General features: G+C 47.1%; 1 protein-coding gene across 1 annotated transcript in view; it reads left to right on the top strand.

The window, feature by feature from the left end:
- Nucleotides 1-17,500, top strand: part of LOC110516989 (serine/threonine-protein phosphatase 2A 55 kDa regulatory subunit B gamma isoform) — a 67,965-nt gene that overhangs the window by 45,609 nt on the left and 4,856 nt on the right. Inside the window, exons 3-9 of the mRNA XM_090209864.1 lie at nt 721-904; nt 3,006-3,118; nt 3,535-3,712; nt 12,717-12,881; nt 13,442-13,611; nt 14,144-14,235; nt 14,921-14,996. Of these exons, the coding sequence (XP_090065990.1) occupies nt 721-904; nt 3,006-3,118; nt 3,535-3,712; nt 12,717-12,881; nt 13,442-13,611; nt 14,144-14,235; nt 14,921-14,996 (978 nt within the window). The remainder of the gene's footprint in view (nt 1-720; nt 905-3,005; nt 3,119-3,534; nt 3,713-12,716; nt 12,882-13,441; nt 13,612-14,143; nt 14,236-14,920; nt 14,997-17,500) is intronic.

Below are 17,500 nucleotides of genomic sequence, written 5' to 3'. Positions count from 1 at the left end.
TGGTCATAGAGTGGTCATAGAGTGGTCGTAGTGGTCATAAAGTCACAGGTCACATGTCCTTGTTATCTCTACTTCCACCTAATGTGTTTACTTGTTCACCTTCACTGGCTGGTGTAGACTGGTCGTCAGTGTGGTAACTTAGCTAGTGTCTGGTCAGTATATCGTCAGTGTGCTAGCTAGTGTCTGGTCAGTGTGCTAGCTAGTGTCTGGTCAGTATATCATCAGTGTGCTAGCTAGTGTCTGGTCAGTATATCGTCAGTGTGCTAGCTAGTGTCTGGTCAGTATATCGTCAGTGTGCTAGCTAGTGTCTGGTCAGTGTGCTAGCTAGTGTCTGGTCAGTATATCATCAGTGTGCTAGCTAGTGTCTGGTCAGTATATCGTCAGTGTGCTAGCTAGTGTCTGGTCAGTATATCATCAGTGTGCTAGCTAGTGTCTGGTCAGTATATCGTCAGTGTGCTAGCTAGTGTCTGGTCAGTATATTGTCAGTGTGGTATGGAAGTGGTTACTATATCGTTATATTCTCTCTCCTCTCCTGTCCTCTCCTCTCCTCTCCCCCCTACCCCCTCTCCTCTCTTCTCCCCCTACCTTCTCTCTTCTCCCCCTACCTCCTCTCCTCTCCTCTCCTCTCCTCTCCTCTCCCCCCTACCTCCTCTCCTCTCCCCCAAAACCTCCTCTCCTCTCCTCTCATCTCTTCTCCCCCTACCTCCTCTCCTCTCCCAGCCTAAAGGGGAGTTGGAGCAGGTGGGGGAGACGGGTGAGTCGGGGGAGTATAATGTGTACAGTACCTTCCAGAGCCACGAGCCTGACTTTGACTACCTGAAGAGTCTGGAGATCGAGGAGAAGATCAACAAGATACGATGGCTGCCTCAACAGAACGCCGCCCACTTCCTGCTCTCCACCAACGGTGAGTGGACTAACTACCCATAATCCTCCTCTCCACCAACGGTGAGTAGACTAACTACCCATAATCCTCCTCTCCACCAACGGTGAGTAGACTAACTACCCATAATCCTCCTCTCCACCAACGGTGAGTAGACTAACTACCCATAATCCTCCTCTCCACCAACGGTGAGTAGACTAACTACCCATAATCCTCCTCTCCACCAACGGTGAGTAGACTAACTACCCATAATCCTCCTCTCCACCAACGGTGAGTAGACTAACTACCCATAATCCTCCTCTCCACCAACGATGAGTAGACTAACTACCCATAATCCTCCTCTCCACCAACGGTGAGTAGACTAACTACCCATAATCCTCCTCTCCACCAACGATGAGTAGACTAACTACCCATAATCCTCCTCTCCACCAACGGTGAGAAGACTAACTACCCATAATCCTCCTCTCCACCAACGGTGAGTGGACTAACTACCCATAATCCTCCTCTCCACCAACGGTGAGTAGACTAACTACCCATAATCCTCCTCTCCACCAACGGTGAGTGGACTAACTACCCATAATCCTCCTCTCCACCAACGGTGAGTAGACTAACTACCCATAATCCTCCTCTCCACCAACGGTGAGTAGACTAACTACCCATAATCCTCCTCTCCACCAACGGTGAGTGGACTAACTACCCATAATCCTCCTCTCCACCAACGGTGAGTGGACTAACTACCCATAATCCTCCTCTCCACCAACGGTGAGTAGACTAACTACCCATAATCCTCCTCTCCACCAACGGTGAGTAGACTAACTACCCATAATCCTCCTCTCCACCAACGGTGAGTAGACTAACTACCCATAATCCTCCTCTCCACCAACGGTGAGTGGACTAACTACCCATAATCCTCCTCTCCACCAACGGTGAGTAGACTAACTACCCATAATCCTCCTCTCCACCAACGGTGAGTAGACTAACTACCCATAATCCTCCTCTATCAGAATACTACCCATAGTCCTCTATCAGAATACTACCCATAGTCCTCCTCTATCAGAATACTACCCATAGTCCTCTATCAGAACACTACCCATAGTCCTCCTCTATCAGAATACTACCCATAGTCCTCTATAAGAACACTACCCATAGTCCTCTATCAGAACACTACCCATAGTCCTCCTCTATCAGAATACTACCCATAGTCCTCTATCAGAACACTACCCATAGTCCTCTATCAGAACACTACCCATAGTCCTCTATCAGAACACTACCCATAGTCCTCCTCTATCAGAACACTACCCATAGTCCTCCTCTATCAGAACACTACCCATAATCTTCCTTTCCATCAACTGTGAGTAGACCACACTACCCACAATTCCGCTTTTCCACCAACAGTCAGTAGACTACACAACCCATAATCCTCCCCTAGCAGAAGACTACCAATAATTCCTCCTTTCCACAAACAGTGAGTTGACTACATTTCCCATAATCCTTCTTGCCACAAACTGTCAGTTGACCTCACTACCTGTAATCCTACTCTCAACAAACGATCAGTTGAGTTGATTACCAAAAATCGTTCCCTAATAGAACACTGAGAATGGTAAATAAACTACATGACCCATAATTCCCACTTCCTGCTCAACGCAAACTCACACATTAACTTGCATTCGCTGCCATCAACATTCAGAAAAGAGGGAGACTATATTATATTTCTGAATATATTATATTTAAATATTGTGCAACATCTTATAGTTGTGAATGTCCACTCATCTCCTGGTGTTAATAAATTAAAAGAAGGAAACTGAATCGTTGACAGATGTTTCCTCCAGATTACATCATGACCCTGAAACTCTAACACAGATAAGAGCACTGTCAACCAGCCAGACTTGGTCTCAAACATTATCTTTGTGTGTGTGTGTGTGTGTGTGTTTGTGGTGTGTTTGTTTGTTGTGTGTGTGGTGTGTGTGTGTTTGTGTGTGCGTGTGTGTGTGTTTGTTGTGTGTGTGTGTGTGTGTGTGTGTGTGTGTTTGTTGTGTGTGTGTGTGTGTGTGTGCGGTGTGTGTGTTTGTTGTGTGTGTGTGTGTGTGTGTGTGTGTGTGTGTGAGTGTGTGTGTGTGTGTGTCAGATAAGACCATCAAGCTGTGGAAGGTGAGTGAGCGAGACAAGCAACCGGAGGGCTACAACCTGAAAGATGAAGAGGGCAGGGTGAAGGATATCTCTACAGTCACATCACTACAGGTATATACACACACACACACACACACACACACACACACACACACACACACACACACACACAGACACACACACACACACACACACACACACACACACACACACACACACACACACACACACACACACACACACACACACACACACACACACACACCTCTTGTTTTGTCCCTCATTCAGCCCATCCCCTGGTCCCTAACCCTCCCTCTCTCCCCCCTCCCGCCCTCCCTCCCTCTGTCCCTCTCTCTCTCCCAACTCCTTCACTCCTCACTCCCTCCCTCTCTCCAACCTCCTACCCTCCCTCCCTCCCTCTCTCTCTCCCCTTCCCCCTCTCTCCCCCCAACCGCCCTCCGTCTCTCTCTCTCTCCCTCCCCTCTCTCACTCCCCCAACCCTCCCTCCCTCCCACCCTCCCTCCCAGGTTCCTGTGTTGAGACCTACAGACCTGATGGTGGAGGTACGTCCTAGGAGGGTGTTCTCCAATGGTCATACCTACCATGTTAACTCCATATCGGTCAACAGTGACGGAGAGACCTACCTGTCAGCTGATGACCTGAGGATCAACATGTGGCATCTGGGGATCACAGACCGCAGCTTCAGTATCCTTCACTGGGAGAGGGACACACACACACATGTACAGACACATACACACATGCACGCACACACACACAGTTGTGGAGACCCACACACACAAACAGGAAAGCAGACACACACAAACACACATACACACACACACACACACAGGAAAGCAGACACACACACACACACACACACACACACACATGATTTAGGTGCTGGCCCGGTACTGTTTATATTGAGGTAGTGGACCAGTACTGTTTATATTGAGGTAGTGGCCCGGTACTGTTTATATTGAGGTAGTGGACCGGTAATGTTTATATTGAGGTAGTGGCCCGGTACTGTTTATATTGAGGTAGTGGCCCGGTACTGTTTATATTGAGGTAGTGGACCGGTACTGTTTATATTGAGGTAGTGGCCCGGTACTGTTCATATTGAGGTAGGGGCCGGTACTGTTGATATTGAGGTAGTGGCCCAGTACTGTTTATATTGAGGTACTGGCCCGGTACTGTTTATATTGAGGTGCTGGCCCAGTACTGTTTATATTGAGGTAGTGGCCCGGTACTGTTTATATTGAGGTAGTGGCCCGGTACTGTTTATATTGAGGTGCTGGATCGGTACTGTTTATATTGAGGTAGTGGCCCGGTACTGTTTATATTGAGGTAGTGGCCCGGTACTGTTTATATTGAGGTAGTGGCCCGGTACTGTTTATATTGAGGTAGTGGCCCGGTACTGTTTATATTGAGGTAGTGGCCCGGTACTGTTTATATTGAGGTAGTGGCCCGGTACTGTTTATATTGAGGTAGTGGACCGGTACTGTTTATATTGAGGTAGTGGCCCGGTACTGTTTATATTGAGGTAGTGGCCCGGGAATGTTTATATTGAGGTAGTGGACCGGTACTGTTTATATTGAGGTTGTGGCCCGGTACTGTTTATATTGAGGTAGTGGCCCAGTAATGTTTATATTGAGGTAGTGGCCCAGTACTGTTTATATTGAGGTAGTGGCCCGGTACTGTTTATATTGAGGTAGTGGACCGGTACTGTTTATATTTAGGTAGTGGCCCGGTACTGTTCATATTGAGGTAGGGGCCGGTACTGTTGATATTGAGGTAGTGGCCCAGTACTGTTTATATTGAGGTACTGGCCCGGTACTGTTTATATTGAGGTGCTGGCCCAGTACTGTTTATATTGAGGTAGTGGCCCGGTACTGTTTATATTGAGGTAGTGGCCCGGTACTGTTTATATTGAGGTGCTGGATCGGTACTGTTTATATTGAGGTAGTGGCCCGGTACTGTTTATATTGAGGTAGTGGCCCGGTACTGTTTATATTGAGGTAGTGGCCCGGTACTGTTTATATTGAGGTAGTGGCCCGGTACTGTTTATATTGAGGTAGTGGCCCGGTACTGTTTATATTGAGGTAGTGGCCCGGTACTGTTTATATTGAGGTAGTGGCCCAGTACTGTTTCCATTGAGGTAGTGGCCCAGTACTGTTTATATTGAGGTAGTGGCCCAGTACTGTTTATATTGAGGTAGTGGCCCGGTACTGTTTATATTGAGGTAGTGACCCGGTACTGTTTATATTGAGGTAGTGGCCCAGTACTGTTTATACTGAGGTAGTGGCCCAGTACTGTTTATATTGAGGTAGTGGCCCGGTACTGTTTATATTGAGGTAGTGGACCGGTACTGTTTATATTGAGGTAGTGGCCCGGTACTGTTTATATTGAGGTAGTGGCCCGGTACTGTTTATATTGAGGTAGTGGACCGGTACTGTTTATATTGAGGTAGTGGCCCGGTACTGTTTATATTGAGGTAGTGGCCCAGTACTGTTTATACTGAGGTAGTGGCCCAGTACTGTTTATATTGAGGTAGTGGCCCGGTACTGTTTATATTGAGGTAGTGGACCGGTACTGTTTATATTGAGGTAGTGGCCCGGTACTGTTTATATTGAGGTAGTGGCCCGGTACTGTTTATATTGAGGTAGTGGACCGGTACTGTTTATATTGAGGTTGTGGCCCGGTACTGTTTATATTGAGGTAGTGGCCCAGTACTGTTTATATTGAGGTAGTGGCCCAGTACTGTTTATATTGAGGTAGTGGCCCGGTACTGTTTATATTGAGGTAGTGGACCGGTACTGTTTATATTGAGGTAGTGGCCCGGTACTGTTTATATTGAGGTAGTGGACCGGTACTGTTTATATTGAGGTAGTTGCCCGGTACTGTTTATATTGAGGTAGTGGCCCGGTACTGTTTATATTGAGGTACTGGCCCGGTACTGTTGATATTGAGGTAGTGGCCCAGTACTGTTTATACTGAGGTAGTGGCCCAGTACTGTTTATATTGAGGTATTGGCCCGGTACTGTTTATATTGAGGTAGTGGCCCGGTACTGTTTATATTGAGGTAGTGGCCCGGTACTGTTTATATTGAGGTAGTGGCCCAGTACTGTTTATATTGAGGTAGTGGCCCAGTACTGTTTATATTGAGGTAGTGGCCTGGTACTGTTTATATTGAGGTAGTGGCCCAGTACTGTTTATATTGAGGTAGTGGCCCAGTACTGTTTATATTGAGGTAGTGGCCCAGTACTGTTTATATTGAGGTAGTGGCCCAGTACTGTTTATATTGAGGTAGTGGCCCGGTACTGTTTATATTGAGGTAGTGGCCCAGTACTGTTTATACTGAGGTAGTGGCCCGGTACTGTTTATATTGAGGTAGTGGCCTGGTACTGTTTATATTGAGGTAGTGGCCCGGTACTGTTTATATTGAGGTAGTGGCCCGGTACTGTTTATATTGAGGTAGTGGCCCAGTACTGTTTATATTGAGGTCGTGGCCCAGTACTGTTTATATTGAGGTAGTGGCCCAGTACTGTTTATATTGAGGTAGTGGACCGGTACTGTTTATATTGAGGTAGTGGCCCGGTACTGTTTATATTGAGGTAGTGACCCGGTACTGTTTATATTGAGGTAGTGGACCAGTACTGTTTATATTGAGGTAGTGGACCAGTACTGTTTATATTGAGGTAGTGGCCCGGTACTGTTTATATTGAGGTAGTGGACCAGTACTGTTTATATTGAGGTAGTGGCCCGGTACTGTTTATATTGAGGTAGTGGCCCGGTACTGTTTATATTGAGGTAGTGGCCTGGTACTGTTTATATTGAGGTAGTGGCCCGGTACTGTTTATATTGAGGTGCTGGCCCGGTACTGTTTATATTGAGGTGCTGGCCCGGTACTGTTTATATTGAGGTGCTGGCCCGGTACTGTTTATATTGAGGTAGTGGCCCGGTACTGTTTATATTGAGGTAGTGGCCCGGTACTGTTTATATTGAGGTAGTGGCCCAGTACTGTTTATATTGAGGTAGTGGCCTGGTACTGTTTATATTGAGGTAGTGGCCCAGTACTGTTTATATTGAGGTAGTGGCCCAGTACTGTTTATATTGAGGTAGTGGCCCAGTACTGTTTATATTGAGGTAGTGGCCCGGTACTGTTTATATTGAGGTAGTGGCCCAGTACTGTTTATACTGAGGTAGTGGCCCGGTACTGTTTATATTGAGGTAGTGGCCTGGTACTGTTTATATTGAGGTAGTGGCCCGGTACTGTTTATATTGAGGTAGTGGCCCGGTACTGTTTATATTGAGGTAGTGGCCCAGTACTGTTTATATTGAGGTCGTGGCCCAGTACTGTTTATATTGAGGTAGTGGCCCAGTACTGTTTATATTGAGGTAGTGGACCGGTACTGTTTATATTGAGGTAGTGGCCCGGTACTGTTTATATTGAGGTAGTGGCCTGGTACTGTTTATATTGAGGTAGTGACCCGGTACTGTTTATATTGAGGTAGTGGACCGGTACTGTTTATATTGAGGTAGTGGACCGGTACTGTTTATATTGAGGTAGTGGCCCGGTACTGTTTATATTGAGGTAGTGGCCCGGTACTGTTTATATTGAGGTAGTGGCCCAGTACTGTTTATATTGAGGTAGTGGACCAGTACTGTTTATATTGAGGTGCTGGAGCTCCACAATACTTTTAATCTGATATTCAAAAAGAGGAACAGGAAGTAGAACATTTGAGGTGCCGGAACTCAGCTCTGTTGAGCTCCTTCCCAATCCCAGACTCTATATGGCTCTGTGCCAGTCTTCCTTCCCAATCACTGACTCTATATGGCTCTGTGCCAGTCTTCCTGTTCAATCACAGACTCTATATGGCTCTGTGCCAGTCTTCCTGTTCAATCACAGACTCTATATGGCTCTGTGCCAGTCTTCCTGCCCAATCACATACTCTATATGGCTCTGTGCCAGTCTGGGTAGGAATGTACATGTGTAAAATCTTAATTTGACGCAGTTTGATACAGCAGGAAAATAATCCTGCAGTAACAGGAAATGTTTCGGGGTGTCAGGTAGCCTAGTGGTTAGAGCGCTGGGCCAATTACCAAAAGGGTTGCTAGATCTGTACGCTTGTTTACTCCATGTGTAACTCTGTGTTGTTGTCTGTGTCACACTGCTTTGCTTTATTCTTGGCCAGGTCGCAGTTGTAAATGAGAACTTGTTTTTAACTGGCCGACCTGGTTAAACAAAAGGTGAAATAAAGAAGTAAAATATGAAATATATAAAATCCCCGATCTGACAAGGTACAAATCTGTCGTTCTGTCCCTGAACAAGGCAGTTAATCCACTGTTTCCCCGGTAGGCCGTCACTGTAAATAATAACATTTGAATTATTATATGGATTATAATTATTGGACATGTTTGGTTGATAAATGTCAAGTTTGACGTTTCAAAGTGGAAATGACAAACGTGTGGAAGCCTTTTAAACGTCAAACACGCGACAAGTTTAAAATGTCCTTCACTCAAGGTGATCAAATTACTCTCCTCCATCTGTAGGCTGTAGTGTTTAAACAGTTCAGTACCAGAGACCCAGTCGTTCATTCTGTCTGTTCAGTTGTTCTGCAACAAGGTGATCAAATTACTCTCCTCCATCTGTAGGCTGCAGTGTTTAAACAGTTCAGTACCAGAGACCCAGTCGTTCATTCTGTCTGTTCAGTTGTTCTGCAACAAGGTGATCAAATTACGCTCCTCCATCTGTAGGCTGCAGTGTTTAAACAGTTCAGTACCAGAGACCCAGTCGTTCATTCTGTCTGTTCAGTTGTTCTGCAACAAGGTGATCAAATTACGCTCCTCCATCTGTAGGCTGTAGTGTTTAAACAGTTCAGTACCAGAGACCCAGTCGTTAATTCTGTCTGTTCAGTTGTTCTGCAACAAGGTGATCAAATGACGCTCCTCCATCTGTAGGCTGCAGTGTTTAAACAGTTCAGTACCAGAGACCCAGTCGTTCATTCTGTCTGTTCAGTTGTTCTGCAACAAGGTGATCAAATGACGCTCCTCCATCTGTAGGCTGTAGTGTTTATACAGTTCAGTACCAGAGACCCAGTCGTTCATTCTGTCTGTTCAGTTGTTCTGCAACAAGGTGATCAAATGACGCTCCTCCATCTGTAGGCTGCAGTGTTTAAACAGTTCAGTACCAGAGACCCAGTCGTTCATTCTGTCTGTTCAGTTGTTCTGCAACAAGGTGATCAAATGACGCTCCTCCATCTGTAGGCTGTAGTGTTTAAAAGGGCTCTACCATAACAGGACCCTGACCTAGAAAACATCTACAGAGAAGTTTAAACGGGCTCTACCATAACAGGACCCTGACCTAGAAAACATCTACAGAGAAGTTTAAACGGGCTCTACCATAACAGGACCCTGACCTAGAAAACATCTACAGAGAAGTTTAAATAATTCACTCAGTGTCAACTCCCTACTCTCTACTCTCTACTCCACTAAGACACACGGGGCTCACTGCAAATAGAATGTGTGTGTGTGTGTGTGTGTGTGTGTGTTCGCGCTCGTACATGTGTGTGTGCGTGTGACAGGGTTGATTAAGTTCAGTAGCTGAGGCTAAAAACAATCTCTGCATATTCATAGTGTGTCTGTGTACTATGAGGTGACCGTTAGTCAGGCTAGCTACAACCACGACATTCATCTACTGTACAGCTAATCAGGCTAGCTACAACCACCACATCCATCTACTGTACAGCTAATCAGGCTAGCTACAACCACTACATCCATCTACTGTACAGCTAATCAGGCTACTACTGTACAGTTAAACAGGCTACTACTGTACAGCTAATCAGGCTAGCTACAACCACCACATCCATCTACTGTACCGTTAATCAGGCTACTACTGTACAGTTAATCAGGATAATTCTGTACAGTTAATCAGGCTAGCTACAACCACCACATCCATCTACTGTACAGTTAATCAGGCTAGCTACAACCACCACATCCATCTACTGTACAGTTAATCAGGCTAGCTACATCCTCCACATCCATCTACTGTACAGTTAATCAGGCTAGCTACATCCTCCACATCCATCTACTGTACAGTTAATCAGGCTAGCTACAACCACCACATCCATCTACTGTACAGTTAATCAGGCTAGCTACATCCTCCACATCCATCTACTGTACAGTTAATCAGGCTAGCTACAACCTCCACATCCATCTACTGTACAGTTAATCAGGCTAGCTACAACCACCACATCCATCTACTGTACAGTTAATCAGGCTAGCTACAACCACCACATCCATCTACTGTACAGTTAATCAGGCTAGCTACATCCTCCACATCCATCTACTGTACAGTTAATCAGGCTAGCTACAACCTCCACATCCATCTACTGTACAGTTAATCAGGCTAGCTACAACCTCCACATCCATCTACTGTACAGTTAATCAGGCTAGCTACAACCACCACATCCATCTACTGTACAGTTAATCAGGCTAGCTACAACCACTACATCCATCTACTGTACAGTTAATCAGGCTAGCTACAACCACTACATCCATCTACTGTACCGTTAATCAGGCTACTACTGTACAGTTAATCAGGCTAGCTACAACCACCACATCCATCTACTGTACCGTTAATCAGGCTAGCTACAACCACTACATCCATCTACTGTACAGTTAATCAGGCTAGCTACAACCACCACATCTACTACTGTACAGTTAATCAGGCTAGCTACAACCACCACATCCATCTACTGTACAGTTAATCAGGCTAGCTACAACCACTACATCCATCTACTGTACAGTTAATCAGGCTAGCTACAACCACTACATCCATCTACTGTACCGTTAATCAGGCTACTACTGTACAGTTAATCAGGCTAGCTACAACCACTACATCCATCTACTGTACAGTTAATCAGGCTAGCTACAACCACTACATCCATCTACTGTACCGTTAATCAGGCTACTACTGTACAGTTAATCAGGCTAGCTACAACCACCACATCCATCTACTGTACCGTTAATCAGGCTAGCTACAACCACTACATCCATCTACTGTACAGTTAATCAGGCTAGCTACAACCACCACATCCATCTACTGTACCGTTAATCAGGCTAGCTACAACCACTACATCCATCTACTGTACAGTTAATCAGGCTAGCTACAACCACCACATCTACTACTGTACAGTTAATCAGGCTAGCTACAACCACCACATCCATCTACTGTACAGTTAATCAGGCTACTACAACCACCACATCCATCTACTGTACAGTTAATCAGGCTAGCTACAACCACCACATCCATCTACTGTACCGTTAATCAGGCTACTACTGTACAGCTAATCAGGCTAGCTACAACCACCACATCCATCTACTGTACCGTTAATCAGGCTACTACTGTACAGCTAATCAGGCTAGCTACAACCACCACATCCATCTACTGTACAGCTAATCAGGCTAGCTACAACCACCACATCCATCTACTGTACAGCTAATCAGGCTACTACTGTACAGCTAATCAGGCTAGCTACAACCACCACATCCATCTACTGTACCGTTAATCAGGCTACTACTGTACAGCTAATCAGGCTAGCTACAACCACCACAGCCATCTACTCCTCCAGATACAGTCCTGTGTTGTTCTACCTGAGTATTGTTGTAATAACATATTAAAACATGTAATGACGCATTCACTGACTGTTGTTAAACACACTGATAACCCATGAATATACACTGCTCAAAACCCTTTGGGATGGGCTACAAAGACAAAGAACTCTGTCAAGAACCAATGGGATACTGACAACAGGCTGGAGAGGACTGTCTATCACCTACGAACAACCAACCAGGAGCCAGGACTACTAGAATCTACCTACGTCATTTCAATGTATAAATGTACTGCCCAAATATGTGTCACGCCCTCTTTTTCCGAAACCTCCCTAAGAGTGGACGATGAGAGCCGTGCTGCACGTTTGCCAGCTATCACTATGCTTGATTAAAAGGCCTCAAATATACCGTATCCGCCTTGTCCAGAGTCTCATCTTGGTCTTGTTTCTCCAATAACTAATCATTGACAGTATCTCTCCTCCAGATACAGTCCTGTGTTGTTCTACCTGAGTATCTCTCCTCCAGACATAGTACTGTGTTGTTCTACCTGAGTATCTCTCCTCCAGACATAGTCCTGTGTTGTTCTACCTGAGTATCTCTCCTCCAGACACAGTCCTGTGTTGTTCTACCTGAGTATCTCTCCTCCAGACACAGTCCTGTGTTGTTCTACCTGAGTATCTCTCCTCCAGACACAGTCCTGTGTTGTTCTACCTGAGTATCTCTCCTCCAGACACAGTCTTGTGTTGTTCTACCTGAGTATCTCTCCTCCAGACATAGTCCTGTGTTGTTCTACCTGAGTATCTCTCCTCCAGACACAGTCCTGTGTTGTTCTACCTGAGTATCTCTCCTCCAGACATAGTCCTGTGTTGTTCTACCTGAGTATCTCTCCTCCAGACACAGTCTTGTGTTGTTCTACCTGAGTATCTCTCCTCCAGACATAGTCCTGTGTTGTTCTACCTGAGTATCTCTCCTCCAGACACAGTCCTGTGTTGTTCTACCTGAGTATCTCTCCTCCAGACACAGTCCTGTGTTGTTCTACCTGAGTATCTCTCCTCCAGACACAGTCCTGTGTTGTTCTACCTGAGTATCTCTCCTTCAGACATAGTGGACATCAAGCCAGCCAACATGGAGGAGCTAACAGAGGTGATAACAGCAGCAGAGTTTCATCCTCACCACTGTCACCTGTTTGTCTACAGTAGCAGTAAAGGATCTCTACGTCTCTGTGACATGAGGGCCTCGGCACTTTGCGACAAACACACCAAACGTGAGTTGGCTACACACGGGGGGAGATAAAAGCCTTTGCTGTCAGTCTCTAAATCATGTGTATTCGAATCTTACTCTTCGAGGTCCAGAGTATAACTACTGCTGGTTCTGATAATTAATTGCTCCCACATGGTGTCGCAGGTCTAAATCAGTCCTTCATTTAAATCAGCAGTACAACTGGCCTCAGGTCCAGATTGGAATTTACACCCCCTTAAATTGTGATATCCATCTTTCCTCTTCCTAAACTCCTCTCTCCTCCCACTCTCCCTTCGTCTCCTCTCCTCCCACTCTCCCTTCGTCTCCTCTCCTCCTCCCTGTCTCCTTCCTCTCATCTCCTCTCTCCTCGTCACCTCTCCCTCCTCTCTCCTCTCCTCGCCTCTCCTCCTCATCTCCTCTCTCCTCCCCTCTCCTCTCCTCCCCTCTCCTCTCCTCCCCCTCTCCTCTCCTCTCCTCCCCCTCGTCTCCTCTCTCCTCCCCCTCCACTCCCCCTCTGCTCTCCTCCCCCTCTGCTCTCCTCCCCTCGTCTCCTCTCTCCACCTCCCTCTCTCTCTCTTCCTTTAGTCTTTGAGGAACCAGAGGACCCAGGAAGTCGTTCATTCTTCTCTGAGATCGTGTCGTCGGTGTCGGATGTGAAGTTCAGTCACAACGGGCGGTACCTGCTGACCAGGGATTACCTGACGGCCAAGGTGTGGGACTTACACATGGAGAAAGGCCCCGTCGAAACCTACCAGGTCAGCCCGCTAAACAAACACACACACACACACACGCAGAAACACACACACACACACACACACACTAGGCACACGCAGAAACACACATGCACACACACACACTAGGCACACGCAGAAACACACACACACACACACACTAGGCACACGCAGAAACACACACACTAGGCACACGCAGAAACACACATGCACACACACATACTAGGCACACGCAGAAACACACACACACACACACACTAGGCACACGCAGAAACACACACACTAGGCACACGCAGAAACACACACACACACACACACACTAGGCACACGCAGAAACACACATGCACACACACACACACACTAGGCACACGCAGAAACACACACGCACACACACAGAAACACACATACATTCACACACTCACGCACACATGTACATGCACAGAAATTGAATGAATGCCTTGGAAAAACCTGTCAACACTCTCTCCTGCCCTCTCCCTCTCTCCTGCCCTCTCCCTCTCTCCTGCCCCTCCATTCTCCCATGTCTGTCTCTCTGTAGGTTCATGACTACCTGAGGACTAAGCTGTGCTCTCTGTACGAGAACGACTGTATATTTGACAAGTTCGAGTGTGTCTGGAACAGCTCCGACAGGTGTGTGAGGCTTTATCCCACAGATAAATCAATCCCAGAGAAGAGCTTTGGAGATGTCAAAATCAATCCCTTCTCTCCTTCCCTTTCTCCATCTCTCATTCTCTTCCTGTAAAACTCCCACCCTTCCCTCTCTCCATCTCTCCTCCTCTTCCTGTTCCAACCCCACCCTTCCCTCTCTCCTTCTCTTCCTGTAAAACCCCCACCCTTCCCTCTCTCTCCATCTCTCCTCCTCTTCCTGTCCCAACCCACCCTTCCCTCTCTCCATCTCTCCTTCTCTTCCTGTATAAACCACACCCTTCCCTCTCTCCATTTTTCCTCCTCTTCCTGTAAAAACCCCACACTTCCCTCTCTCCATCTCTCCTCCTCTTCCTGTAAAACCCCACCCTTCCCTCTCTCCACCTCTCCTCCTCTTCCTATAAAAACCCCACCCTTCGCTCTCTCCATCTCTCCTCTTCCTGTCCCAACCCCACCCTTCCCTCTCTCCATCTCTCCTCCTCTTCCTGTCCCAACTCCACCCTTCTGTCTCTTCATCTCTCCTCCTCTTCCTGTTCCAACCCCACTCTCTTTTCTCTCTCCATCTCTTCCTTTTCTTCTCCCTCTCTTTGTCCCTCTTTCATTCCCCCCTTCCATCTTCTCTCCTCCTTCTACTACCTCTCCCTCCTCCTCTCTCTCCTCCTCTCCCCAGTGTGATAATGACTGGGGCGTACAACAGCTTCTTCCGGATGTTTGACAGGGAGACGGGGCGGGGCGTGACCCTGGAGGTAAGCATATGTACAAACACACAAGTTTCTAACGTTAAGTCGCTAACGTAAGTCTCTAACGTAAGTCTCTAACATAAGCCGCTAAAGTAGGCCGCTAACATAAGCCGCTGTTGATGAATAGATACATGAGAAACGAGACCAAGTTGAGACTCTGGACAAGGCGGATAAGGTATAGTAAAGGCCGTTTATTCAAGCGTAATGATATCTGGCAAAGCGTGCTGCACGGCCCCGTTCGTCTAGCTCTTAGGGAACTATCGGAAGAAGAGACCTGAAACATGATGTGCAGTTAATTTTATGCATTGAAATGACGTAGGTAGATTCTGGTAGTCTGGGCTTCTGGTAGGTTGCTTGTAGGTGATAGACAGTCTCCTCCAGCCTGGTGTCCGTATCCCATTGGTTCTCGACAGAGTTCTTTGTCTTTGGAGCCCATCCCGAATTGGGTTTGAGTGTGTGTGTGTGTTTATGAGTTTCAGTGTGTACGTTATCTTAGTCAGCCACCTGTGCGGGGGGTTTCCAGTGCGGTTAGTATCTACTGGAAAACAGGGAGAGGGGGGGGAGGTTATGACACAGAGTGCAAGCTATAATTGCATGGTTAGGCCACAGGCAGACAACAGTCAGTGAATGCGTTATTACATGTGTTAATATGTTATTACACCGCTAACGTAACTCGCTAACGTAAGTCGCTAACGTAAGCCGCTAACGTAAGCCGCTAACGTAGGCCGCTAACGTAGGCCGCTAACGTAGGCCGCTAACGTAGGCCGCTAACGTAAGCCGCTAACGTAAGCCGCTAACGTAAGTCGCTAACATAAGTCGCTAACATAAGCCGCTAAAGGAGGCCGCTAACGCTAACATAGTTAGAGTGGCTAGTGATACATGTATTACATAAAGATGCAGTAGATGATATAGAGTACATACATATACATATGAGATGAATAATGTAGGGTATGTAAACATTATATTAGGTAGCATTGTTTAAAGTGGCTAGTGATATATTTTACATCATTTCCCATCAATTCCCATTATTAAAGTGGCTGGAGTTGAGTCAGTGTGTTGGCAGCAGCCACTCAATGTTAGTGGTGGTTGTTTAACAGTCTGATGGCCTTGAGATAGAAGCTGTTTTTCAGTCTCTCGGTCCCAGCTTTGATGCATCTGTACTGACCTCGCCTTCTGGATGATAGCGGGGTGAACAGGCAGTGGCTCGGGTGGTTGTTGTCCTTGATGATCTTTATGGCCTTCCTGTGACATCGGGTGGTATAGGTGTCCTGGAGGGCAGGTAGTTTTGCCCCCCGTGATGCGTTGTGCAGACCTCACTACCCTCTGGAGAGCCTTACGGTTGTGGGCGGAGCAGTTGCCGTACCAGGCAGTGATACAGCCCGACAGGATGCTCTCGATTGTGCATCTGTAGAAGTTTGTGAGTGCTTTTGGTGAGAAGCCGAATTTCTTCAGCCTCCTGAGGTTGAAGAGGCGCTGCTGCGCCTTCTTCACGATGCTGTCTGTGTGGGTGGACCAATTCAGTTTGTCTGTGATGTGTACGCCGAGGAACTTATATAGGGGGGTGTTCTCTCTGCTGTTTCCTGAAGTCCACAATCATCTCCTTAGTTTTGTTGACGTTGAGTGTGAGGTTATTTTCCTGACACCACACTCCGAGGGCCCTCACCTCCTCCCTGTAGGCCGTCTCGTCGTTGTTGGTAATCAAGCCTACCACTGTTGTGTCGTCCGCAAACTTGATGATTGAGTTGGAGGCGTGCGTGGCCACGCAGTCGTGGGTGAACAGGGAGTCCAGGAGAGGGCTCAGAACGCACCCTTGTGGGGCCCCAGTGTTGAGGATCAGCGGGGTGGAAATGTTGTTGCCTATCCTCACCACCTGGGGGTGGCCCGTCAGGAAGTCCAGTACCCAGTTGCACAGGGCGGGGTCGAGACCCAGGGTCTCGAGCTTGATGACGAGCTTGGAGGGCACTATGGTGTTAAATGCCGAGCTGTAGTCGATGAACAGCATTCTCACATAGGTATTCCTCTTGTCCAGATGGGTTAGGGCAGTGTGCAGTGTGGTTGAGATTGCATCGTCTGTGGACCTATTTGGGCGGTAAGCTAATTGGAGTGGGTCTAGGGTGTCAGGTAGGGTGGAGGTGATATGGTCCTTGACTAGTCTCTCAAAGCACTTCATGATGACGGAAGTGAGTGCTACGGGGCGGTAGTCGTTTAGCTCAGTTACCTTAGCTTTCTTGGGAACAGGAACAATGGTGGCCCTCTTGAAGCATGTGGGAACAACAGACTGGGATAGGGATTGATTGAATATGTCCGTAAACACACCAGCCAGCTGGTCTGCGCATGCTCTGAGGGCGCGGCTGGGGATGCCGTCTGGGCCTGCAGCCTTGCGAGGGTTGACACGTTTAAATGTCTTACTCACCTCGGCTGCAGTGAAGGAGAGACCGCATGTTTTAGTTGCGGGCAGTGTCAGTGGCACTGTATTGTCCTCAAAGCGGGCAAAAAAGTTATTTAGTCTG

Source organism: Oncorhynchus mykiss, chromosome 19 (genome assembly GCF_057628025.1).
Source record: "Oncorhynchus mykiss isolate SJ-2025 chromosome 19, ASM5762802v1, whole genome shotgun sequence".
Lineage (NCBI taxonomy): Eukaryota > Metazoa > Chordata > Actinopteri > Salmoniformes > Salmonidae > Oncorhynchus > Oncorhynchus mykiss.
This window is presented reverse-complemented; position numbering and strand designations above follow the sequence as displayed.